This window comes from Cherax quadricarinatus, chromosome 48, assembly GCF_038502225.1.
Source record: "Cherax quadricarinatus isolate ZL_2023a chromosome 48, ASM3850222v1, whole genome shotgun sequence".
NCBI lineage: Eukaryota > Metazoa > Arthropoda > Malacostraca > Decapoda > Parastacidae > Cherax > Cherax quadricarinatus.
The window spans coordinates 1,145,960-1,172,599 of record NC_091339.1 but is presented as its reverse complement, the minus strand read 5'-3'; the positions used below and the strand labels follow the sequence as shown (position 1 = coordinate 1,172,599).

The window sequence follows — 26,640 nt, the reverse complement described above, 5'->3', positions numbered from 1 at the left end:
TGATCACACACTGGTATCAACAGTGGTGGTCACACACTGGTGACAACACTGGCGGTCACACACTGGCAGCAACAGTGGTGGTCACACACTGGTGATCACACACTGGTGGTCACACACTGGTATCAGCAGTGGTGATCACACACTGGTATCAGCAGTGGTGATCACACACTGGTATCAACACTGCTAGTCACACACTTGTATCAACAGTGGTGATCACACACTTGTATCAACAGTGGTGGTCACACATTAGTGACAACAATGGTGGTCACACACTGGTGACAACAGTGGTGGTCACACAATGGTGGTCACACACTGGTGACAACAGTGGTGGTCACACACTGGTGACAACACTGGCGGTCACACACTGGTAGCAACAGTGGTGGTCACACACTGGTGATCACACACTGGTGGTCACACACTGGCATCAGCAGTGGTGATCACACACTGGTGATCACACACTGGTGGTCACACACTGGCATCAGCAGTGGTGATCACACACTGGTATCAACACTGCTAGTCACACACTTGTATCAACAGTGGTGATCACACGCTGGTATCAACAGTGGTGGTCACACATTAGTGACAACAATGGTGGTCACACACTGGTGACAACAGTGGTGGTCACATACTGGTCGCACACTGGTGGTCACACACTGGCGGCAAAACTGGTGATCACACACTGGTATCAACAGTGGTGGTCACGCACTGGTATCAACAGAGGTGGTTACACACTGGTGACAACAGTGGTGGTCACACAATGGTGGTCACACACTGGTAGCAACAGTGGTGGTCACACACACTGATGGTCACACACTGGTAGCAACAGTGGTGGTCACACACACTGATGGTCACACACTGGTGACAATAGTGGTGGCCGCACAATTTTGGTCACACACTGGTAGCAACAGTGGTGGTCACACACTGATGGTCACACACTGGTGACAACACTGGTGGTCACACACTGGCAGCAACAGTGGTGGTCACACATTGGTAGTAACAGTGTTGGTCACATAGTGGTGGTCACACACTGGTAGCAACAGTGGTGTCACACACTGGTAGCAACAGTGGTGGTCACACACTGGTAGCATCAGTGGTGGTCACACACTGGTGGTCACACGCTGATAGAAACAGTGGCGGTCACACACTGGTAGCAACACTGGTCACACACTGGTGGTCACACACTGGTGACAACAGTGGTGGTCACACAATGGTGGTCACACACTGGTAGCAACAGTGGTGGTCAAACACTGGTCACACACTGGTGACAACACAGGCGGTCACACACTGGCAGCAACAGTGGTGGTCACACACTGGTGATCACACACTGGTGAGCACACACTGGTGGTCACACACTGGTATCAGCAGTGGTGGTCACACACTTGTATCAACAGTGGTGATCACACACTGGTATCAACAGTGGTGATCACACACTAGTGACAACAATGGTGGTCACACACTGGTGACAACACTGGTGGTCACACACTGGCGACAACAGTGGTAGTCGGGGAAACGATGGTTCAGTTCCCGTCAGGAGGGTCGAGCCTCCATTGTTTCATACAACTCCATAATATACACAACAAAATTCAGAAGCACAAGTGTGAATTTACACTGTAAATAATAGGACTCAATATTATGCTATTGACACACGCCAACACTTCGACAAGCAGTAAAATATACAAACGCAACTGACTCTTAATAAATAATGCATTATACTGATCATCAGATGCATGGCTTCTGATGCATGTTTTCTTTCGTATTTTGTTTCATAAGAAGATTAGAAAGAACAGCAGGCCTACTGGCCCATGATAGGCAGGTCCTAGTCATCTACTGGCCTAAGCCAGTCAGGTCCAGGTATCCTCTTTAGCCCAGATACCTGCTTTAAAAAAAGCAACTGGGAAGTGTTAGTCAACAGGTCCGAGCTTGCTTGTGTGTGTGTGTGTTTGATCATTATAACACTGGCTGGTGGAAGGCAGCACTCTGCGACGTATACAAGGCAAGGAGAAATTCCAGGCTCTACTGTGTCCTTCAAAGCGCTTCCTGGCTCCAACCAACTTTAGCACGACTGGGAAACAAAAACTTCATAAATAACATCCTCGTGGGGCGAGAAAATTAGCATTAGTATTTTGCTCAAAGCTTTCATTCGGAAGGAAAACAAGTGTGTTATTTGTGATCAAATTGACCTCTCACTAAACACACACATCTCTTCACCTTGTAAAGGATAACAAAACACATCTTAGCAGTGAGCAACTACCCAGGGAGGTACTAACGTCCTATCACAGGAGAATAAAGCGGAAGTATGTATTATATTTCGCTATGGCAGGATTTCTCTTGGTAAGCGCCACGCTGGTGCTAGGCGACAGACCAGTCTTACAAACATATTAAATTCAGAATACAGTGATTTTTTTGTGGATTTCTTAATAGTTATCATTCATGTAATGCTTCCTTTACGATTTAGAAGACCGAGTAATCAGTCACAAGATAATAATTACCGGAATGATCCACCTCGTAAGGAACAGTCATACATAAGCATATCTTCACCTTGTAAGGAACAAGTAAACATAAATATCAGTGTACAAGGAACAACTAAATACATGGGTCCACCTCGCAAGGAACAACTAAGTACATCTGGTCACCTCACAAGTACAGAGTAAACACCTCAGCTTTGTTTACTAGCTACCTGGCGGAGCTTGGAATAAGAGCTCTTGACCCAGATCTTGACTTCCTCCTTCCCGGGGATGTTCACGGATGGTTGATGAAGAATTTTCATCTAGGAGGGGCAGGAATTTTGTTCGTCAGGGGGGAATAGGAAAATGTTTCCTGACTCTCTGGTCTAGGTCATACGATAACCGTGAAGCTTTTGTTCATTTGACCGAGGTTGTCCGCTGACTTACCCAGCCCACTCTGGAACGTATTGTGTAACCTGTGTGGAATTGTTATTATTATTATTATTATTATTATTATTATTATTTCGGAAAAAAACGTTAAATCCATAGGGGTTATAAAACGCCTGGGGAATGGGAGGAGGTCAGGTTCAGTTCATGGAATCGAAGGATCAGTCCAGTTCTTGGCTCAGGAGCCCTTCAGTATCAAGGAACTTTCCTTGAGGCGTGACTCGTCAGGTCTTGGCCACGGTTTGAGCACGGAAGTTCAAGCCTCCACACCACTCCCAGAACCAATGTGACCCACAAAGATTTAGTGTGCCACATAATATGCACTCCGCAACAAATTCATTAACACATCATAAGATGTGTGTAGTATCACTGGACGTCTGGTTTCTGTCTCACTGTATCAACAGTCAGTGACGGTCTCGAGGACTTTCTTGAGACTCAGTGAAAGTGACTTTGAATCTCACTCACCAGCGGACAGGTGGCCCTCCAGGGAACACGATGTTGATAATTGGTTCAGGGAACTGAAAAGTTGGTAAATTAGACACATGGGCAACACTTGGGCATCTTCACTGTGGAAACGTTTCACCACACAGTGACTTCATCGGTTTTTTACAAAGATGAATAGTGAAGATTAGAAGGAGATCGAGGTAATCAGTCCCACAGCCTGGAAACACAAAAGATCACTCGCATACACTACCTACACCTTAACAAATTTTAAAATTGATTATGTTACGGAAATCAAGCAATAATACCATGGTGCAAACTGGAGACGCAACGCTGACAAGTAGACACTAGCAGCAGTGTAGTTATTTATCAGTATAATGTTTCACCCAAGTGGGCGTTTTAAGGCCCATGAAAAAGTCCACTTATAGGCGAAAAGTTGTACTAATTAAGAGCATCACTACTAATAATAGTGTCATTTCAACTAATAAAACCATGAATTTTGCTGACTATTGTTAAGGCAGTTTTCAGCGTATTTAGATCATTCATACAAATTGTTCATCCTTACTTTAACTCAGTAAATCAAAGACGGGGACAATGAAATGGTTATAATCATAACAATAAATTTTAAATAGGTGGACTGGTGAGCCAGCGGAAGGTCTCGGTCAGATGACCAAAAGCACCAGCTGCTGGTCATCATATGACTAAGACCTACGTTGGGAAACATTTGTCCTGTTTCCTGAAAAACCTGACCTAACCTAACCTTCATTACAAAAAAAAAAAATGATATTTAGCTCAGCAAAAACTTTATTAAGTAATTCTTTGTTTACGATGATAACTTCAGAGTGGAGAGAATCATGGCGGAAGACTTAGTTTTCGACATTGATGGAGAAGTACCGCTTATCTTGGCTTAGAGGAAGATCTGTACACATGACAAGTGAGTGCATAACCGCACGCGCATACATATGGATTACAAATTATCGATAATGACACCAGTGTAGGAAAAACAAAGGAGGCCTAAGGTTATGATAGGCCTAGGTATATTAGATGGCAGGGCTGAAAGTGTTATATAAGATGTGAAGATTTACTAATTCAGTCTAATGCCTAATAAAAATGAAATTAAGCAAAAACTTAGGGAAAGTAAAAACGAAAAAAATCATTAAACTAAAAGCCCACCCAAAAAAGAAAAAACTTATTTATTAATAAGGGAAAAATCATGTTTTAGGTTCGCCTCTCTGCCCTTCAATAAATTAGGACCGAAAAAATATGATTATAGTTATAGGTCGCTTTCCCTGAGGATCAGTAATAATTGAACATCAAAGAAGTGATATAAAATCCATTAGCAAATAAACTCAAGGTGCCCACATATACAGAGAATATACCTGTCACGCTAGTAGCTTGGCCTGAAGTCAGGCTTTCCTGTTGGCCCAGGCGCCTGGCTATTGATGCTAGAGGCCCGCTTTCCTGTTGGCCCAGGCGCCTGGCTATTGATGCTAGAGGCCCGCTTTCCTGTTGACCGCCTGGCTATTGATGCTAGCGGCCTGCAGGCTCACATAACCTTCACAACCCGACTGATCCAACACTTACTTGTATAGGAGATAATGACCCAGTCTCCTCTAGAGAATGTCTACTTTCGTTCTGACAACATGGGTGATATCCTCTGGTAGGAGCAGCTGTGACATTTACGGAGCACTATAACCGCACGATATCCGCTGGTAACACGTTAGTCTTGGATCACGGGTGTTGAGTGTTCTCTAATGTTGCCTATGACACCTGTGCTTTTTACCAGGTTTATTCTTCACTTTCTAACGTAGGTTTCACTTCAGCAAGTTAGTACAGTGTGCTGGAAGGGGACCGGACCCTCGAGTGACTTAGACTCTTCACTGTTCCCAGTAGTTTAAATGTTTTTACTTTACGAGGGCAGTATACGACCTGTATCCATTCTCAAGTTCTGTTATCTCTCGTCTTGAAAAGTGTTGTTGAGCGCAGAACATTAGTCATAAAAACACTATTGATTTGAAAAGTGCCATCACTGGCGTTGCTTCTCTTGTTCTGAAACTTTACACAATCCACCTTGTCATTTTTCTTGATTTTTGCTGCATTGTCTTAGTTTTTTTTAGGCCGTAAGAAGGACTGCGAGAATGGGTAAGGGGAAGGACTTTGATAGGATAGAGAAGTACAGAAGGTTCTGGGTAAACAAGGAAGAGAGGTAAGAGAGGTGAAGTGGGCTGCTTGACCACTTTGGGTGAATTTTTAAGAGAGTACTTTTTGTCACATAAAGGGCGAATATGTTGCCTGATTCTCTAAATGACAGACTGAACATAATTATTTCTATCTTTTATCAATTCTTTACGTTCTATGAGATGGTCTGCTTGCGTTGTGTACAGTGAGCGCGAAATTTGTCTCATTCAACATTCTTATTTTCATTTGTTTATTAAAGTTCAGTGTTGACACATTTCAACTTCATAAACATCAGAAGAACGACGCTAAATGCAAGATTAAGACGGTAAAACTCGCGCCCCAGTGACACGAGTCTAATGAGTTTATCAATCAGGAGAGAGAAGATAATACAGAGATTCATTTTTTGCTTATATCAACATCTGTCTCATTCAGTAGTGTTCTAGGACGTGTAGGAGGATCACTCTCAGTACTCGAGTGCCTGAGTATATATTACCACTTCACTCACAGCGAGGTCACTAACATATGAACCAAGGGCATATGTAAATAAATAACTACTGTTATTTTGTGTAGTAACGGGTTTTATAAAATCACATTTCATGTGCTAGGTATGTAATAAAATGTGGAGATATACCACATTTGCGTGCAGATATACCCACATTTATTCTCCAACTTTAATAATAATAATAAAAATAATAATAATAATTGCTTAATTGACCTCCAGTGGAATTCAGGCAATGTTGAGGTGGCAGTGTGCTCGCACTCGCCTTGCCAGATGTCTTTCAAGTTGTCTTACTGGTAAAACATTGCATGACATCGACAGACTAGAAGAATGGCCAAATAAATAGGTAATATAATTCAACCTTCGTAAGTGCGAGGTGAAAAGGATGAAGTAGACGAAAGACCAGTCGTAACTTACTGAGAGGGAAGACACAGTCTGTATAAGGTAGAAAGACCAGTCGTAACTTACTGAGAGGGAAGACACAGTCTGTATAAGGTAGAAAGACCAGTCGTAACTTACTGAGCGGGAAGACACAGTCTGTGTAAGGTAGAAAGACCAGTCGTAACTTACTGAGCGGGAAGACACAGTCTGTGTAAGGTAGAAAGACCAGTCGTAACTTACTGAGCGGGAAGACACAGTCTGTGTAAGGTAGAAAGACCAGTCGTAACTTACTGAGAGGGAAGACAGTCTGTGTAAGGTAGAAAGACCAGTCGTAACTTACTGAACGGGAAGACACAGTCTATGCAAGGTAGAAAGACCAATCGTAACTTACTGAGAGGGAAGAAACAGTCTGTGTAAGGAAGAATGAACTTTGGGCAGATATAACACCGAAGTTCTCACCGGCTCAAAACTGAAAGGATCCAGGCTCGATTCTTGAGCTGGGCGAGGCGTACTGGCAAGTTTTTTTTTTTAACACTCGTTTCCCGTGTTCACCTAGCAATAGATACCCAGGTGTTGACGTTTGTGGGTCGTATCCGAGGAGCTACGTGGTAGTATACCTAATAAAGAGCCAGACATTGAATTGAGCCGAGGTAGGACAATAGCTTTTACCCTTCAAATTAAACTGTGCAACAGGATAACGTCTGCAATAAGTGTTGGATTAATGGACACAAGAATTCCTCCAGGAACCTTAGTAAAGATATCCTTCAGGATAATTTAAACCACCTACGTGAGTCTAATACTGGAATATGAAATGCCATCTTGAAGTCCACACCGCTTCATAAAAATAGAACTTAACAAGGTATAGAAATTGCCTGTCAAGATATTGCTTAAAATTAAGAGCCTAACTATAATGAAGAATAGCTTCAATAGCTGAATCTCAAAGATACTGGAGGTATAGAAGGAGCCGAGTGAACATGGTCACAGGTATGTAATTATGAGATACAGACACAATGGTAAAGGGGACACTCAGGGCAGGTTCGACTCATTCATCTTTGCTAAGAGGTATTCATCTTGTACTCGATGCATGCCACGCAAAATAACTTTCCTGCGTATCGTTTTAACTAATCAAATTATGGTTAGTTATTGCCTTCTAGGTTGAGTACATCATTTCTAGTATGAGGTGGTTAACTAGAGGTTATGGCAGGCTGACGTTTCAGAGGGATGGGAAATGATCTGGGGAAGGTTATCTCGCCTTTAGAAATATCTCAGATCATCAGACCCTCTCGAGCCTCTGGCTTACATCATAACATTTCTACATGGGTGGGGTATAGCTGTCGTAACGTGTCTTCTCTAACTCATTCTCCTCAAAACTCTATTTTAAATTAGGTTTAACTTGTCTCTAGGTTATGTACAAAGTATATAGAGATTGTACTTACGTTCTAGTAGTGGGACTATATGTTAAACTAAAATTAATCCACTGTTTATAATTTATTCCCCAGTTTTTGTATTTCTCTTAGAGATAAAAGTTGGTTCATAGCAACGACCTGGTACTGCAGGCCTTGGAAAAATTCTGAAGTCTATCATAGTCCGGGTAGTAGAGTTGGTGGTGTCTAGTGATGTTCTAGGTGTTAGTAGAGAAAGTGGTTTCTCTGCTACCTTTGCTGTTGAAGTTCCTGGAGAAATTTGGCAATAGGGTTGTTAAGGAGGGCTATGTACTCACATCTATGTACTCATATGGGCTATTTGGTACGGTCACATAGTCTGCAGTTCCCGATGAAATGGGGAGGATAGCGTAGTCTGGTAAAGGTTTGCTCAGGGACAGAATATTTTTTTTAAATCATTACTGCAGATGCTCTTAAGAAATAAAACTAATGAGAACACCGCTCTTAGTCCAGGTGTCATGGTGTGAGTGGAAGTGGAGAAAAGTGTTGGTTGATGAAATGAAGACAAACGTCTTCAGAACTGCAGAGCAAAACGTCTAGGAAAGTGTCGTAAGTTTCCTCGAGTGTAAATTGTATAGTAAGTTTGATGTGGTTGGGTTTATTATGGAGGTGAAAACAAATCTTTTCGGTTTAATAATAAGTACGGTGAGGCAGACAAGTTGTTGGCAAGACACTTATGTACTAATAAAGACACTTGCTAAGAAAACTTTCCACCTCAAGTGGCTTCTTCAGTTCTTCGTTAGGACTCAATAAACCACTCGTGGCTTCAGTAACCATCCTAATTCTCGCATTCTTGTCTTTTACCTACAATAATGAGTGTCATCCATATAATGAAGTCAAGTGAAAAAGGATGATGGAAGGGGGATGATGGAGGAGGAATGATGGAGTCTTCCTCGAAGGTGTTCCGCGGGTTAACGTCTCCGGAGGGATGATGGACGAAAAACGTTCAGAATCAAGACGTTTAAAACAGAGGTTTGCTAAGACTGTCCTTAAAGGAGAACCAACAAATAAGTCAAAGGCCTGTCGGTAAAGAAGTCGTCGAGAGAGAAACATTTGAAATTAACGCATAGTTCACTGAGGTCTATAATGTCGTTGACAGAACTCAAAAGAGTCCTCAGTATTCCGGTGTAGGAGATCAATATCTTGAGAGTGGATACCTTGGTGAGGAGAAAGGTCAAGTCGTGGCGGGAGAGCGTCTTCTTCCTTATGTTGGTGTTACAAATGCAGTCAATGCATTCTGAATGTTTGAGAACTGTGGCAGTGGTTTATCAAGGTTTATCTATCTTTGACCTGACGAAGACCGTTTTATGGGCTAAACATCCTAAGGTTCTTTATAACTACGTGTATGTATATACCATCGTGGACATGGTCAAAACGTTGAAGATCCTCAGAGGTATCGACAACATGGTAGGAAAAGATTGAATGTGGTGGAACCAAAGCGAGGAGTCACAGACGGAAGCTATTAAACAAAGTGAGGCACAGAAAGGCAAGACAAAAGTTCTTCAGTGTGAGGAAAGCAGTTCTAGAGTGCGTGAGGAGAGAAAGTGGAGGCAAACTTCATACGTAAGTTAAAAAGTAAATATGACGACACTCACTGGGAGCATCATACTGGTGTGTGTGTGTGTGTGTGTGTGTGTGTGTGTGTGTGTGTGTGTGTGTGTGTGTGTGTGTGTGTGTGTGTGTGTGTGTGTGTGTGTGTGTGTGTGTGTGTGTGTGAGCGCGCGCGTGGAAGGGTAAAGTTGTCGCCTGAGCTGGAATTATCTTTATGAAAACTATAAGTGAGGTCCTTGAGTTGGTGGCGCAAATAGAGAAACAACTGAGCAAGTCTACTGGCCAATGTAAGGTTTAAAATGTTGCCTGATGACCGATCAGTATTCAGGAGAGCACAATAACACGATTGCAAACAATTCACAGTACTGATGGGGCCTGAGAGTTGAAAGACTCACTTGCCATGAGTTCGATCCTCATCTGTTCTGTGATATGTTTTCACAGGTCAGTGGTTACCCACATTTGACAATAATAAATTAGACACATGTGAAACACTTGTGAATCCTAGCTGCGGTAACGTTTCGCCACACAATGACTTCATCATTCTTCTTTCTTCTTTCAACAAACCGGCCGTATCCCACCGAAGCAGAGTGACCCAAAAAGAAAAACAGAAGTGTCAATAAAACTTTCACATTTATTTATCAACTTGTCGGTTCTCTTGAGTCATTTATCCACACATGACAATGTGTGTTCGTGGTTTAGATAAGGTAAAAAAAAAAAAAACTTGATCTTGTAAAGTGGTGTTTTATGTAGTAATGACTATTGATTTTAATTAAACACGTTCTTACCATCAAGCACGGAGACGGGACCAGATGTTTGATGTTTCTAAGCAGAAGTCATTAATTCAAAACCCCAACCCAAACAGCTAACATCCCCTTCCATTACTACCCTCCCCATCACCACTGTCCCCTTCCATTACTACCCTCCCCATCACCACTGTCCCCTTCCATTACTACCCTCCCCATCACCACTGTCCCCTTCCATTACTACCCTCCCCATCACCACTGTTCCCTTCCATTACTACCCTCCCCATCACCACTGTTCCCTTCCATTACTACCCTCCCCATCACCAGTGTCCCCTTCCATTACTACCCTCCCCATCACCACTGTTCCCTTCCATTACTACCCTCCCCATCACCACTGTCCCCTTCCATTACTACCCTCCCCATCACCACTGTCCCCTTCCATTACTACCCTCCCCATCACCACTGTCCCCTTCCATTACTACCCTCCCCATCACCACTGTCCCCTTCCATTACTACCCTCCCCATCACCACTGTCCCCTTCCATTACTACCCTCCCCATCACCACTGTCCCCTTCCATTACTACCCTCCCCATCACCACTGTCCCCTTCCATTACTACCCTCCCCATCACCACTGTCCCCTTCCATTACTACCCTCCCCATCACCACTGTCCCCTTCCATTACTACCCTCCCCATCACCACTGTCCCCTTCCATTACTACCCTCCCCATCACCACTGTCCCCTTCCATTACTACCCTCCCCATCACCACTGTCCCCTTCCATTACTACCCTCCCCATCACCACTGTCCCCTTCCATTACTACCCTCCCCATCACCACTGTCCCCTTCCATTACTACCCTCCCCATCACCACTGTCCCCTTCCATTACTACCCTCCCCATCACCACTGTCCCCTTCCATTACTACCCTCCCCATCACCACTGTCCCCTTCCATTACTACCCTCCCCATCACCACTGTCCCCTTCCATTACTACCCTCCCCATCACCACTGACCCCTTCCATTACTACCCTCCCCATCACCACTGTCCCCTTCCATTACTACCCTCCCCATCACCACTGTTCCCTCCCATTACTACCCTCCCCATCACCACTTTCCACTTCCATTACTACCCTCCCCATCACCACTGTCCCCTTCCATTACTACCCTCCCCATCACCACTTTCCCCTTCCATTACTACCCTCCCCATCACCACTTTCCCCTTCCATTACTACCCTCCCCATCACCACTGTCCCCTTCCATTACTGCCCTCCCAATCACTGTCCCCTTCCATTACTACCCTCCCCATCACCACTGTCCCCTTCCATTACTACCCTCCCCATCACCACTGTTCCCTCCCATTACTACCCTCCCCATCACCACTGTCCCCTTCCATTACTACCCTCCCCATCACCACTGTCCCCTTCCATTACTACCCTCCCCATCACCACTGTCCCCTTCCATTACTACCCTCCCCATCACCACTGTTCCCTCCCATTACTACCCTCCCCATCACCACTGTCCCCTTCCATTACTACCCTCCCCATCACCACTGTCCCCTCCCATTACTACTCTCCCCATCACCACTGTCCCTTCCCATTACTACCCTCCCCATCACCACTGTCCCCCCAATTACTACCTTCCCATCACCACTGTCCCCTTCCATTACTACCCTCCCCTTCACCACTGTCCCTTCCCATTACTACCCTCCCCATCACCACTGTCCCCCCAATTACTACCTTCCCATCACCACTGTCCCCTCCCATTACTACTCTCCCCATCACCACTGTCCCTTCCCATTACTACCCTCCCCATCACCACTGTCCCCCCAATTACTACCTTCCCATCACCACTGTCCCCTTCCATTACTACCCTCCCCTTCACCACTGTCCCCTCCCATTACTACTCTCCCCATCACCACTGTCCCCTTCCATTACTACCCTCCCCATCACTGTCCCCTTCCATTACTACCCTCCCCATCAACACTGTCCCCTTCCATTATTACCTTCCCCATCACCAATGTCCCCTCCCATTACTACCCTCCCCATCACCACTGTCCCCTTCCATTACTACCCTCCCCATCACCACTGTCCCCTCCCATTACTACTCTCCCCATCACCACTGTCCCTTCCCATTACTACCCTCCCCATCACCACTGTCCCCCCAATTACTACCTTCCCATCACCACTGTCCCCTTCCATTACTAACCTCTCCATCAACACTGTCCCCTTCCATTACTACCCTCCCCATCACCACTGTCCCCTTCCATTACTACCCTTCCCATCACCACTGTCCCCTTCCATTACTACCCTCCCCATCACCACTTTCCCCTTCAATTACTACCTTCCCATCACCACTGTCCCCTTCCATTACTACCCTCCCCATCACCACTGTCCCCTTCCATTACTACCCTTCCCATCACCACTGTCCCCTTCCATTACTACACTCCCCATCACCACTGTCCCCTTCAATTACTACCTTCCCATCACCACTGTCCCCTTCCATTACTACCCTCCCCATCACCACTGTCCCCTTCCATTACTACCCTTCCCATCACCACTGTCCCCTTCCATTACTACCCTTCCCATCACCACTGTCCCCTTCCATTACTACCCTCCCCATCACCACTGTTCCCTCCCATTACTACCCTCCCCATCACCACTGTCCCCTTCCATTACTACCCTCCCCATCACCACTGTCCCCTTCCATTACTACCCTCCCCATCACCACTGTCCCCTTCCATTATTACCCTCCCCATCACCACTGTCCCCTTCCATTACTACCCTCCCCATCACCACTGTCCCCTTCCATTACTACCCTTCCCATCACCACTGTCCCCTTCCATTACTACCCTCCCCATCACCACTGTCCCCTTCCATTACTACCCTCCCCATCACCACTGTCCCCTTCCATTACTAACCTCTCCATCACCACTGTCCCCTTCCATTACTACCCTCCCCATCACCACTGTCCCCTTCCATTACTAACCTCTCCATCACCACTGTCCCCTTCCATTACTACCCTCCCCATCATCACTGTCCCCTTCCATTACTACCCTCCCCATCACCACTGTTCCCTCCCATTACTACCCTCCCCATCACCACTGTCCCCTTCCATTACTACCCTTCCCATCACCACTGTTCCCTCCCATTACTACCCTTCCCATCACCACTGTTCCCTCCCATTACTACCCTCCCCATCACCACTGTTCCCTCCCATTACTACCCTCCCCATCACCACTGTCCCCTTCCATTACTACCCTCTCCATCACCACTGTCCCCTTCCATTACTACCCTCCCCATCACCACTGTCCCCTTCCATTACTACCCTCCCCATCACCACTGTCCCCTTCCATTACTACCCTCCCCATCACCACTGTCCCCTTCCATTACTACCCTCCCCATCACCACTGTTCCCTCCCATTACTACCCTCCCCATCACCACTGTCCCCTTCCATTACTACCCTTCCCATCACCACTGTCCCCTTCCATTACTACCCTCCCCATCACCACTGTCCCCTTCCATTACTACCCTCCCCATCACCACTGTCCCCTTCCATTACTACCCTCCCCATCACCACTGTTCCCTCCCATTACTACCCTCCCCATCACCACTGTTCCCTCCCATTACTACCCTTCCCATCACCACTGTTCCCTCCCATTACTACCCTCCCCATCACCACTGTTCCCTCCCATTACTACCCTCCCCATCACCACTGTCCCCTTCCATTACTACCCTTCCCATCACCACTGTTCCCTCCCATTACTACCCTTCCCATCACCACTGTTCCCTCCCATTACTACCCTCCCCATCACCACTGTCCCCTTCCATTACTACCCTCCCCATCACCACTGTTCCCTCCCATTACTACCCTCCCCATCACCACTGTCCCCTTCCATTACTACCCTTCCCATCACCACTGTTCCCTCCCATTAGTACCCTTCCCATCACCACTGTTCCCTCCCATTACTACCCTCCCCATCACCACTGTCCCCTTCCATTACTACCCTCCCCATCACCACTGTTCCCTCCCATTACTACCCTCCCCATCACCACTGTCCCCTTCCATTACTACCCTTCCCATCACCACTGTTCCCTCCCATTACTACCCTTCCCATCACCACTGTTCCCTCCCATTACTACCCTCCCCATCACCACTGTCCCCTTCCATTACTACCCTTCCCATCACCACTGTTCCCTCCCATTACTACCCTCCCCATCACCACTGTCCCCTTCCATTACTACCCTCCCCATCACCACTGTTCCCTCCCATTACTACCCTCCCCATCACCACTGTCCCCTTCCATTACTACCCTCCCCATCACCACTGTTCCCTCCCATTACTACCCTCCCCATCACCACTTTCCCTTTCCATTACTACGCTCCCCATCACCACTGTCCCCTTCCATTACTACCCTCCCCATCACCACTGTTCCCTCCCATTACTACCCTCCCCATCACCACTGTCCCCTTCCATTACTACCCTCCCCATCACCACTGTCCCCTTCCATTACTACACTCCCCATCACCACTGTCCCCTCCCATTACTACCCTCCCCATCACCACTGTCCCCTCCCATTACTGCCCTCTCCATCACCACTGTCCACTCCCATAACAACCGTCCATCACCATTATCCACTCCCACAACCATCCATCACCACTGTCCACTCCCATAACAACCGTCCATCACCATTATCCACTCCCACAACCATCCATCACCACTGTCCACTCCCACAACAACAGTCCATCACCAGTGCCTCCTACCACCCCTTTCCCCCCCCTCTCCCCCCGCTACCCCACCACCCCTGTCACCACTGCCACTAATATTAACTTCATCTCTGCTCAAAGCTAATCTTTGAAGCTGTCGTAGCTGATGAGCACACTAGGATACTTGACGATATCCTCACCGCCCTTCAAGAGTCTCCCGGCTCAGGTTGACAGTTTTCATCACCTTGCTCGCACCAGATAAGATAAGATAAGATAAGATTTCGTTCGGATTTTTAACCCCGGAGGGTTAGCCACCCAGGATAACCCAAGAAAGTCAGTGCGTCATCGAGGACTGTCTAACTTATTTCCATTGGGGTCCTTAATCTTGTCCCCCAGGATGCGACCCACACCAGTCGACTAACACCCAGGTACCTATTTGCTGCTAGGTGAACAGGACAACAGGTGTAAGGAAACGTGTCGAAATGTTTCCACCCGCCGGGAATCGAACCCGGGCCCTCCGTGTGTGAGGCGGGAGCTTTAGCCACCAGGCCACCGGGCCACCAATCCTGCGTGATGCAATATTACTGGGAAATAGCTACCTTTTGTTCATAATATTTAATTATGAGAATTAGGAAGCAGCACACAACTGATGTTTCCAATTTTATATATAAAAAAAGCCTCACGATTACTAGTCATAGCGAGGCACCTGGGTAACAGGTAATCATGTGTGATATAAAGGGTAGGATCGCTTCAATTTCGTGGATCGAGGTCCTTTACCAGCATCTAGGTCTTTTGAAAGGAGTCCCGAAATCTTCCCCAAAACAGAGAATACTGTACCTTGAAGCACGCACCATGGCTAGGTCACTCGACTAGACTGACGCAGCAATTGCAACGATAGATGGGTCTCTGGACCAGATGGACGCAACAAGGGCAACGATAGATGGGTCCCTGGACCAGATGGACGCAGCAAGGGTCACAAAAGATGGATCCCTTGACCAGATCGACGCAGGGCAACGATACATGGGTCTCTGGACCAGACGGATGCAGCAAGGGTCAAGAAAAGTGAGTTCTCAAACCAGACAACGAAAGCCATGGCAGAATGTCGCAAATATTTGTAAAATTGTTTGCTATCGGTGATGGAGAGCTCGTAGACTCAGGGAGTCACTTTAATGTACTCAGATCAAGTTCTGTTGGAAGTAATGTTTTGTTTGTGTGTGTACTAGCTTGTAATGAGAGGCTCAGTGTTTAGTTAGTGATTGGTTGAGTCGAGGTAAACTGTAAAATAGCCTGTGTGTCAAGTAGCCTGGGTGTGAGGTAGCCTGAGTGTAAGGTAGTCCTGGTGAGAGGTAGCCTGGGTGTGAGGTAGTCAGGGTGTGAGGTAGCTTAGGTGTGAGGTAGCCTGCTTGTGAGGTAGCTTGGGTGCGACGTAGCTTGGGTGTGAGGTAGTTTGGGTGTGAGGTAGCCTGGGTGTGATTTAGTCTGGGTGTGATGTAGTCTGGTTGTGAGGTAGCCTGGGTGTGATGTACTCTGGGTGTCAGGTAGTCTGGGTGTCAGGTAGCATGAGCGTGAGGTAGTCTGGGTGTCAGGTAGTCTGGGTGTGTGGTAGCCTGGGTGTGAGGTAGTCTGGGTGTGAGGTAGTCTGGGTTTGAAGTAGTCTGGGCATGAGGTAGTCTGGGTGTGAGGTAGCCTGGGTGTGACGTAGTCTGGGTGTGATATATCCCGTGATAAATGGTTTAAAATCGAAAAGTTGAAGGTTGAGACACTTATGCATCATATGGGAATCTTTATTGAAGAAACGTTTCGCCACACAGTGGCTTCATCAGTCCAATACAAAGCAGAAAGGTGTAAGGAGAGGAGGAGTTTGAGGTGTCTCAATCTTCAACTTGTTGGTTTTAAACTATTTATCAAATCTGTCAGACGCTGTAACATCATGGGATCTTGATACAAAGAATTTCTTCAACACTTGTCTAACCTTTGGACGAAGACCTACTTCGACTAGTGGATGGTACCACTATGACCCCGCCTCCTCCTGCTTCGCCTCACCTAAGTACAGTATATAAGCCACTTCTACGGCCCTATGCTGTACTTTTTACAAGACTGATGGACTGAACACATCGTCTCCAGGCTAGATAAGATTTCGTTCAGATTTTTAACCCCGGAGGGTTAGCCACCCAGGATAACCCAAGAAAGTCAGTGCGTCATCGAGGACTGTCCAACTTATTTCCATTGGGGTCCTCAATCTTGTCCCCCAGGATGCGACCCACACCAGTCGACTAACACTCAGGTACCTATTTGCTGCTAGGTGAACAGGACAATAGGTGTAAGGAAACGTGTCGAAATGTTTCCACCCGCCGGGAATCGAACCCGGGCCCTCCGTGTGTGAAGCGGGAGCTTTAGCCACCAGGCCACCGGGCCATTACCTCAAACTCCTCCCCTCCTTACACCTTTCTGCTTTGTATTGACTGATGAAGCCACTGTGGGGCGAAACGTTTCTTAAATAAAGATTCCCATATGTTCCATAAGTGTGATATATCCTGGGTGTGATGTAGCCTGAGTGCGAAGTAGTCAGGGTGTGAGGTAGTCTAGGTGTGAGGTAGCCTGGGTGTGAGGCAACCTGGGTATGAGGTAGTCTGGGTGTGAAGTAGTCTGGGTGTGATGTAGTTTTTGTGTGATGTAGCCTGGTGTGATGTAGGCTGGGTGTGAGGTAGCCTGGGTGTGAGGTAGCCTGGGTGTGAGATAGCCTGGGTATGAGGTAGTCTGGGTGTGATGTAGTCTTTGTGTGATGTAGCCTGGTGTGATGTAGCCTGGGTGTGAGGTAGCCTGGGTGTGAGGTAGCCTGGGTGTGAGATAGCCTGGGTATGAGGTAGTCTGGGTGTGATGTAGTCTTTGTGTGATGTAGCCTGGTGTGATGTAGCCTGGGTGTGAGGTAGCCTGGGTGTGAGATAGCCTGGGTATGAGGTAGTCTGGGTGTGATGTAGTCTTTGTGTGATGTAGCCTGGTGTGATGTAGGCTGGGTGTGAGGTAGCCTGGGTGTGAGATAGCCTGGGTATGAGGTAGTCTGGGTGTGATGTAGTCTTTGTGTGATGTAGCCTGGTGTGATGTAGGCTGGGTGTGAGGTAGCCTGGGTGTGAGATAGCCTGGGTATGAGGTAGTCTGGGTGTGATGTAGTCTTTGTGTGATGTAGCCTGGTGTGATGTAGGCTGGGTGTGAGGTAGCATGGGTGTGAGGTAGCCTGGGTGTGAGATAGCCTGGGTATGAGGTAGTCTGGGTGTGATGTAGTCTTTGTGTGATGTAGCCTGGTGTGATGTAGCCTGGGTGTGAGGTAGCCTGGGTGTGAGATAGCCTGGGTATGAGGTAGTCTGGGTGTGATGTAGTCTTTGTGTGATGTAGCCTGGTGTGATGTAGCCTGGGTGTGAGGTAGCCTGGGTGTGAGATAGCCTGGGTATGAGGTAGTCTGGGTGTGATGTAGTCTTTGTGTGATGTAGCCTGGTGTGATGTAGGCTGGGTGTGAGGTAGCCTGGGTGTGAGGTAGCCTGGGTGTGATGTAGTCTGGGTGTGAAGTAGTCTGGGTGTAAGGTAGCCTGGGCGTGATGTAGCCTGGGTGTGATATATCCTGAGTGTGATGTAGCCTGGGTGTAGGGTAGCTGGGTGTGATGTAGCCTGGGTGTGAGGTAGCCTGGGTGAGAGGTAGTCAGGGTGTGAGGTAGACTGGATGTGAGGTAGTTTGTGTGTGAGGTAGCCTGGGTGTGAAGGAGTCTGGTTGTGATGTAGTCTGGACGTGAGGTAGCCAGGGTGTCAGGTAGTATGAGTGTGAGGTAGTCTGGGTGTGAGGTAGCCTGAGTGTGAGGTAACCTGGGTGCGAGGTAGTCTGGGTGTGAGGTAGCCTGGGTTTGATGCAGTCTGGGTGTGATGTAGCCTGGGTGTGATGTAGCCTTCGTATAAAGTAGCAAGGGTGTGAGGTAGCCTTGGATTGAGGTAGCCTGGGTGTGAGGTAGCCTAGGTGTGAGGTAGTCTGGGTCTGAAGTAGTCTGAGTGTGATGTAGTTTGGGTGTGATGTAGTCTGGGTGTAATATAGTCTAGGTATGATTTAGCCTGGGTGTGTGGCAATCTGGGTGTGAGGTTAGTCTGGGTGTCAGGTAGTATGAGTGTGAGGTAGTCTGGGTTTAACGTAGCCTGGGTGTGATGTAGCCTTGGTATAAGGTAGCAAGGGTGTGAGGTAGCCTGAGTGTGAGGTAGCCTGGGTGTGAGGTAGTCTGGGTGTGAAGTAGTCTGTGTGTAATATAGTTTAGGTATGAGGTAGCCTGGGTGTGAGGTAGTCTGGGTGTCAGGTAGCCTGGGCGCGATGTAGTCTGGATGTGATGTAGTCTGGGTGTGATGTAGCCTGGGTGTGAGGTAGCCTGGGTGTGATGTAGTCTGGGTGTACTCACCTATTTGTGGTTGCAGGAGTCGAGTCACAGCTCCTTTTCCCGCCTCTTCACTGGCCACTGCTGGGTCCCTCTTCCTGCCCCGTGAACTTTATCATACCTCTTCTTAAAGCTATGTATGGATCTTGTCTCCACTACATTACTTTCCAGACAGTTCCACTTCCTGACAACTCTGTGACTGAAGAAATACTTCCTAACATCCCTGTGATTCATCTGTCTTAAACTTCCGATTGTGACTCTTCGTTGCTGTGTCCCATCTCTGGAACATCCTGTCTCTGTCCAACTTGTCGATTCCTCTCAGTATTTTATATGTCGTTATCATATCTCCTTTATCTCTCCTGTCCTCCAGTGTCGTCAGGTTGATTTCTCTTAACCTCTCCTCGTAGGACGTGTCCCTCAGCTCCGAGACTAGTCTTGTTGCAAACTTTTTCGCTTTCTCTAATTTCCTTACGTGCTTGGCTAGGTGTGGGTTCCAAACTGGTGCTGCATACTCCATTATAAGCCTATTGTACATGGTGTATAGGGTCCTGAACGATTCCTTATTGAGATGTCGGAATGCTGTTCTTAGGTTTGCTAATCGCCCGTATGCTTCAGCAGTTATTTGGTTGATGTGCCCCTCAGATGTGCCCGGTGTTATACTCACCCCAAGATCATTTTCCATGAGTAAGGTTTGTAGTTTCTGGGCCCCTAGATTGCACTCCGTCTGCGGTCTTTTTTGCCCTTCCCCAATCTTCATGACTTTGCACCTTATGGGGTTGAACTCCAGGAGCCAGTTTCTGGACCAGACCTGCAGCCTGTCCAGATCCCTTTGTGGTTCTGTCTGGTCCACGTCCGATTGAATTCTTCTAATCAACTTCACATCATCTGCTAACAGGGACACTTCGGAGTCTATCCCTTCCGCCATGTCGCTCACAACTTCACATATACCAGAAACAGCACCGGTCCTAGGACTGATCCCTGGGAAACCCCGCTCGTCACAGGCGCTCACTCTGACACCTCGTCACGTACCGTGATTCGCTGTTCTTTTCCCGATAGATATTTCTTGATCCATTGCAGTGCCTTCCCTGTTATTTCTGCCTGGTCCTCCAGCTTTTGCACTAATCTTTTGTGTGGAACTGTGGCAAAAGCCTTATAGTCCAAGAAAACGCAATCTACTCATCCCTCTCTCTTTCTTTTGTGCTACTGCTGTCGCCCTGTCGTAGAACTCCAGTAGGTTTGTGATACAGGATTTCCTGTCTCTGAAACCGTGCTGGTTGTCGTTGATAAGCTCATACCTGATAATCTTCTCCATGACTTTGCTTACTATACATGTCAATGACTCTGGTCTGTAGTTTAATGATTTGTCTCTTTTTTTTTTAAATTGGGATTACATTTGCTGTCTTCCATACCTCAGGACGTCGTCCTGTTTCAATAAATGTGTTGAAGATTGTTGTTAGTGGTACTCATAGCACCTCTGCTCCCTCTCTCAGGTCCCATAGAGAGATGTTATTCGGCCCCATCGCCTTTGAGGTATCTAGCTCGCTTAGCAGTCTCTTCACTTCTTCCTCGGCTGTATATATTGTGTCCAATACTTGATGGCGTACCCCACCTCTCCGTCTTTCTGGAGTGATGTGGCCTGGGTGTGAGGTAGTCTGGGTGTGAAGTAGCCTGGGTGTGAGGTTGTCTGGGTGTGAAGTAGCCTGAGTGTGAGGTAGCCTAGGTATGAGGTAGCCTGGGTGTGAGGTTGTCTGGGTGTGAGGTAGCCTGGATGTGAGGTAGCTGGATGTGATGTAGTATGGGTATTAGGAAGTCTGGGTGTAAGGTAGCCTGAGTGTGAGGTAGCCTGGGTGTGAGGTTGTCTGGGTGTGAGGTAGCTGGATGTGATGTAGTATGGGTATTAGGAAGTCTGGGTGTAAGGTAGCCTGGGTGTGAGGTTGTCTGGGTGTGAGGTAGCCTGGATGTGAGGTAGCCTGGGTGTGGGGTAGTCTGGGTGTGAGGTAGCCTGAGTGTTAGGTAGTCAGATTGTGAGGTACCCTGGGTGTTAGGTAGTCAGCGTGAGGTAGCTTGGGTGTTAGGTAGTCAGGGTGTAAGGTAGCCTGGGTGTTAGGTAGTCAGGTTGCGCTCACCTATTTGTGGTTACAGGGATCGAGTCATAGTTCTTGGCCCCGCCTCTTCACTGATTGCTACTATGTCCTCTCTCTCCCTGCTCCATGAGCTTTATCAAACCTCGTCTTAAAACTATGTATAGTTCCCGCCTCCACTACGTCACTTTCTATGCTATTCCACTTCCTGACAACTCTATGGCTGAAGAAATACTTCCTAACATCCCTTTGACTCATAGGAGTCTTCAACTTCCAGCTATGGCCCCTTGATTCTGTGTCTCATCTCTGGAACATCCTGTCTTTGTGAGGTAGCCTGGGTGTTAGGTAGTCAGGGTGTGAGGTAGTCTGGGTGTTAGGTAGTCAGGGTGTGAGGTAGCCTGGGTGTTAGGTAGTCAGGGTGTGAGGTAGCCTGGGTGTTAGGTAGTCAGGGTGTGAGGTAGCCTGGGTGTTAGGTAGTCAGGGTGTGAGGTAGACTGGGTGTTAGGTAGTCAGGGTGTGAGGTAGTCTGGGTGTTAGGTAGTCAGGGTGTGAGGTAGCCTGGGTGTTAGGTAGTCAGGGTGTGAGGTAGCCTGGGTGTTAGGTAGTCAGGGTGTGAGGTAGCCTGGGTGTTAGGTAGTCAGGGTGTGGGGTAGCCTGGGTGTGATTTACATACCAGGTTCATATGACCAGATATATATGAAACACTATTGATCAGAATCATCAATATTCTAATTTTAATAAATATGATTTCTATTTTTATCGAGGTTAATATACATTTTGTAATGGAAAAAAGAACTTGCTTACCTGATTTGCCGACACCTCTATCCCCTATTATGACAATGTTTGTGTTGATCACATTGTTGTTGGGAGGAAATGTTCTGCTGTCACTGTTCTTCTTGCTGCTGCTGCTGCTGTTGCCGAAGGTGAAGCTGCTGCTGAAGACGTTGCCTCGAAGAAATAAGCTTCGTAGGCTCTTGGTGCTGTTGGCACTGCTGCTACTGGTCTTACTATCACAACTACTGGTGCTGCTAAGGCTGTTGGTCTTTAAGTTAAGGCTATTGGTCTTGAAGCTAAGACTGGTCGTTTTCGCATTAAGGCTGGTACCATCAGTGGTGTTGGTCCTTACGTTAAGACTACTGGTCTTGATACTCAGGCTCTTCCTATCAAGTGTCTTGTTTCTTAAAGTGATGCCTTTGGGTTTTCGTTTAAGAATATTAAACTTATTGACGCTGCTGATCTTCAGAGGCCTGGCTAGCAAGAGGCTTGGCCGGGCGACACTGGACGCCATCAACCCAGGCAAACCAGCTCCAGCACAATTCCGTCGCTTTTTCATGCTTTGAAATGTAGTTTCAGAATTAAGAGTTGATAAAGTGTCTCCTTGAGAGCTGATCTTCTCGGTAGTACAACTGCTCATTTTGGCAGTGTTTTTATTTGTAAAGGGGCTTATGTTTGGGATCCTGGGGGCGCTGCCAGCACTGTTCTCAGACGTGACAGTGTTACTGGAAGTACCGCTGCTGCTGTTGCTGCCTTCGAAATCACTACTGTTTGTGCAAGTGGTGCTGGACGAATCTGAGGAGCTGGTGCTGACTGACCGTCCACGAGAGGCACTTCCGCCGTCTGCCCGACCGTCTGCCCAAGTACCCAAACACCTACAGTTATCTTCACTACCCAACCTTTCGGGGCGCTCGTTATGACAGCCATTTTTGCTAGTGTCTGCGATATATGGGCGGGAGGAGCCAGTGACACTATCAGAGAGCCAGTATTTGGTGTCGGGAGTGTGAGTTTTCCTGCTGGCTGCTTCATCAGTCTTGTGTCCTGATGCTAAGTGCTCGTCTCTCTTACACACCTCAGTAACCTGGCCTGTACCACGAGACAGGTAATCAGTCTTTGTTGCAACACCATTTTTCAGCGTCAATGGAGGTGTAGCCAAGAATCCTAATTTTAATTTCATATTGAGGGAATTGGCGAGAGTTTAAATGCAATTTTCCTAAATTTCTCAATTGATGCGTCGATTATTTGCCACTGAGAAGACAACCCCGCCTTTATACATAGCACAGTAGCGCACACGTTAAGACTCTCACTGTCAGCAAGAAACTTTCTTTAAACTATTCTTAATGAGGCTTCATATCCGCGCTATCTGACATGTCATTGGACGCTCCGAGTTGCTGCTCTCAGATGAATCTTAGTAAACCAGTTCGAACAAATTTTATCATATTATAACGTCCCTTATTCTCTCTGCAGTGCAACACTTTTGTGCTAACACACATCAACATTTAAAATCACTAGTTGATTTGATAAACACATCCATCGTCTTAAGAAATACAGCACATGAGATCAGCAGGTTAGGATCAGATAGGATGATGTAGAACCCACTCTCTTGCTATCCACTGAGCAACTGAGTGTAACGGGGCGAGACCGACCTACCACTCACAACCTTCATGACCCCTAAGATGCCAAATTTCCTTGTCCCTGAGTTCCTTCACACTACTGAGAATTACCAGAACAACATTATACGTATCAAGCAGCCGACTGGATATACATGTTACGCATATGTATAAAGTCAGTAAACTGAAAACTCAGCAAATAATGATGTTTTTCCTAATGTAAAAAGGAAATTGTGAGAAGACAGTAATGAAAACCGCTCTCCAAGCTGAGTTGCTAAATGTTTATATTGAGGGAAACTGTACAGCATCATTATTTTATTCAAAGCGATTGTTCGAAATATTGTATGGCTTAACTTTTATGGTTGAGGTGATTATTATAAGAGTTTAACTTACCCTGAATAAGTAGATGCTGGCAATAAATACCACAAACATCTCATCCTGAGCGAGATGCTGAGGAAAACATGGAAAGAAGAAGAGCGGTTTCCAGTTTAGTAAGAGGATCAGCGAACCTGAGTGAACAATGGAAGGTACTTCAAACACATTTCAAAACGTCCTGATCCCATTTCGGGCAACTATGAAGTAATACCTCAAAAATAAATATCCATTACATGACTTGAAAAGGTTTAATCATTTCCACAAGGCGCCGTTAATGCAAGGAACAGATTACCTAATGGTGATAACATTCATTAATTTCTGAGGCATGACAAGGACCTCACATTGTGTTACGGACGGACGGACGGACGGACGGACGGACGGACGTGCACGGGTTCCTTGGGACTTCCCTGGGACAAGAAAGGCCTAACAAATGACTTTCTCACAGACCTGGTCACTGATTTTCTGCACCACAGTAGGATATGGGAGTATATATGACGGGAGAAAGTGGTTGAGACACTCATCCTAGTTGTGGTTGCAGGGGTCGAGTCACAGCTCCTGGCTGTGTTCTTGTCTGTTTCTTTCGAGCAGTGGTGGTGTGGGGTGTCGACACAGCTGTGGGAACCTTCACCGAGTTCCCTTTACGAGAAAAAGTGAAGATATGAACGCTATTTATTGAAGCTATTTAAACACCTAGTGTAGAAAAGGGGGTGGACGGTGTACGTAGGACTGAGGTGGTTTAACAGATATAGAATACAGGTTTATTCAAGGTTTATTTGCTCTGTTATAGCCTAATATAGATAATATGAATGACTTCATTTTCATTGGGACGTTCCCGAAGATATGATCAACAAAAGTAGATTAACACACAGTTACTATTTGCTGTCAGGTAAACAGTCTCTAGGTGTAAGACTTGACCATATGCCTCGCCTGCCCCCAGGGATCGGACCAAGGATAGGTGCTTATGACAAGAATGGTGGTTTTCATGGCTGTAGAAAGGATAGTGTTGTCCGTTGGTAATAGTGGTTGTGGCAAGGATGATGTTGGTGGTGATAATTGTGAGAAGGATGGTGGTGGTTGACAAGGATGATGATAGTTGACAAGGATGATGGTGGTTAACAAGAGTAGTGGTAGTTGTGACAGCCATGGTGGTTATTGTGACAAGGATGGTGGTGGTGATAAGGGTGGTGATGGTAGTGGTTGTGACCTGGTGGAAAAGATTGCGCGATGCTAATTGTTGTGGCCTAATGGTAACAGTGGGTGTTGCCTGATGACAATGATGGTTGTGGCCTGATGGTAATGGTGATTGTGACATGAGGCCAATGGTGGTGGTGACCTGATGCCAATGGTGGTTGTGACCTGATATTAATGTTTTTTTGTGACATGATGACAATGGTGGTTGTGATTTGATGGCAATGGTAGTTATTGCCTGATGACAATGGTGGCTGTGACCTGATGGCAATGGTGGTTGTGGCCTGATGGTAATGGTAGCTGCGACCTGATAGTAATGGTGGTTGTGGCCTGATGGTAATGGTGGTTGTGATCTGATTGCAATGGTGGTTGTGGCCAACAGTGGTTGTAACCTGATGATAATGGTGGATATGGCTAATAGTGGTTATAGCCTGATGATAATGGTGGATGTGGCCAATAGTGGTTGTGGGCGGTCCGCTGGTGTTGTGTTGAGATAATACTCTGGTCCAGAGGAGTGGCCGGCTGTAAAGGTCAAGCTTTGTAGGTGGGTCCTCCCAGCTATAAATTCTATACATTGTATTCTAATCATTTTACACTGGCTTCGGAGGTGACAAATTTGTAGGCGGATTACATACCGAAATCTTATGGCTCTATAAGACTTATTGCTGGCAATAGTGAAGAGTAGCCACGCTCCAGAACGAGGTCGCATTGGGGCAACATTTCGCCCTGTGTATAACTTTGGAGAGAAATGGCCTACAGCCGGTAGGTGGTGAAAGACATATTACACAAATAACCTGCACATGGGTGAGAGAAGCTTATGACGACGTTTCGGTACGAAACGAGACGTCGTCATAAGTTTCTGTTTATGTGCGGGTTATTTGTGAATTGTTCCAGTCAGGGTATTGTGCCTTTTTCTTCTATGTGAAAAAGGCAGTCGTAGTGAGGAACATTTGAGACGTTTCACCTGAGGACAAGTTTCTCCAGTTTTCATCGGCTGAAGAAACATGGCCACAGGCAAAATGTGTCAATAAAATTCATCCCTGCAAGTGCAGAGATTGATCAAAAAGCTCTACACAGTGTTGTGTTGGAGGTGAAAGTCAAACTTTGCAGTGAGAGGAGCTTAGGGACAACGTTACCTGGTTAATCAGGTTTGCCCTGATAGTTGGGTAGAGGTGGTGGCAAGCTTAAGGGGCACGTAAGTACACCCGTCTCCTAATAACATGTTCACTTTTTCTCTATAATCTACCTTGTTCATAATTACTATCGCATTTGCTTTGTCTGTTTCGTAAGGTGAAGTCTAAGATCTTTCCTTAATTTATGGTATAACTTAACAAATCTTTGAGGAAATTGTGTTGCAGAGGTCTGAGCTTTGATCAGACAT

General features: G+C 46.6%; 1 protein-coding gene across 1 annotated transcript in view; it reads right to left on the bottom strand.

Annotated features, from left to right (window-relative positions):
* The window catches only part of LOC128696117 (putative uncharacterized protein DDB_G0282133), an 85,908-nt gene extending 62,215 nt beyond the window's left edge, over nt 1-23,693 (bottom strand). Inside the window, exon 1 of the mRNA XM_070094812.1 lies at nt 22,117-23,693. Coding sequence (XP_069950913.1) covers nt 22,117-23,263 — 1,147 coding nt within the window. The 5' untranslated portion in view covers nt 23,264-23,693. The remainder of the gene's footprint in view (nt 1-22,116) is intronic.
* Nucleotides 23,694-26,640: the final 2,947 nt, after the last annotated feature.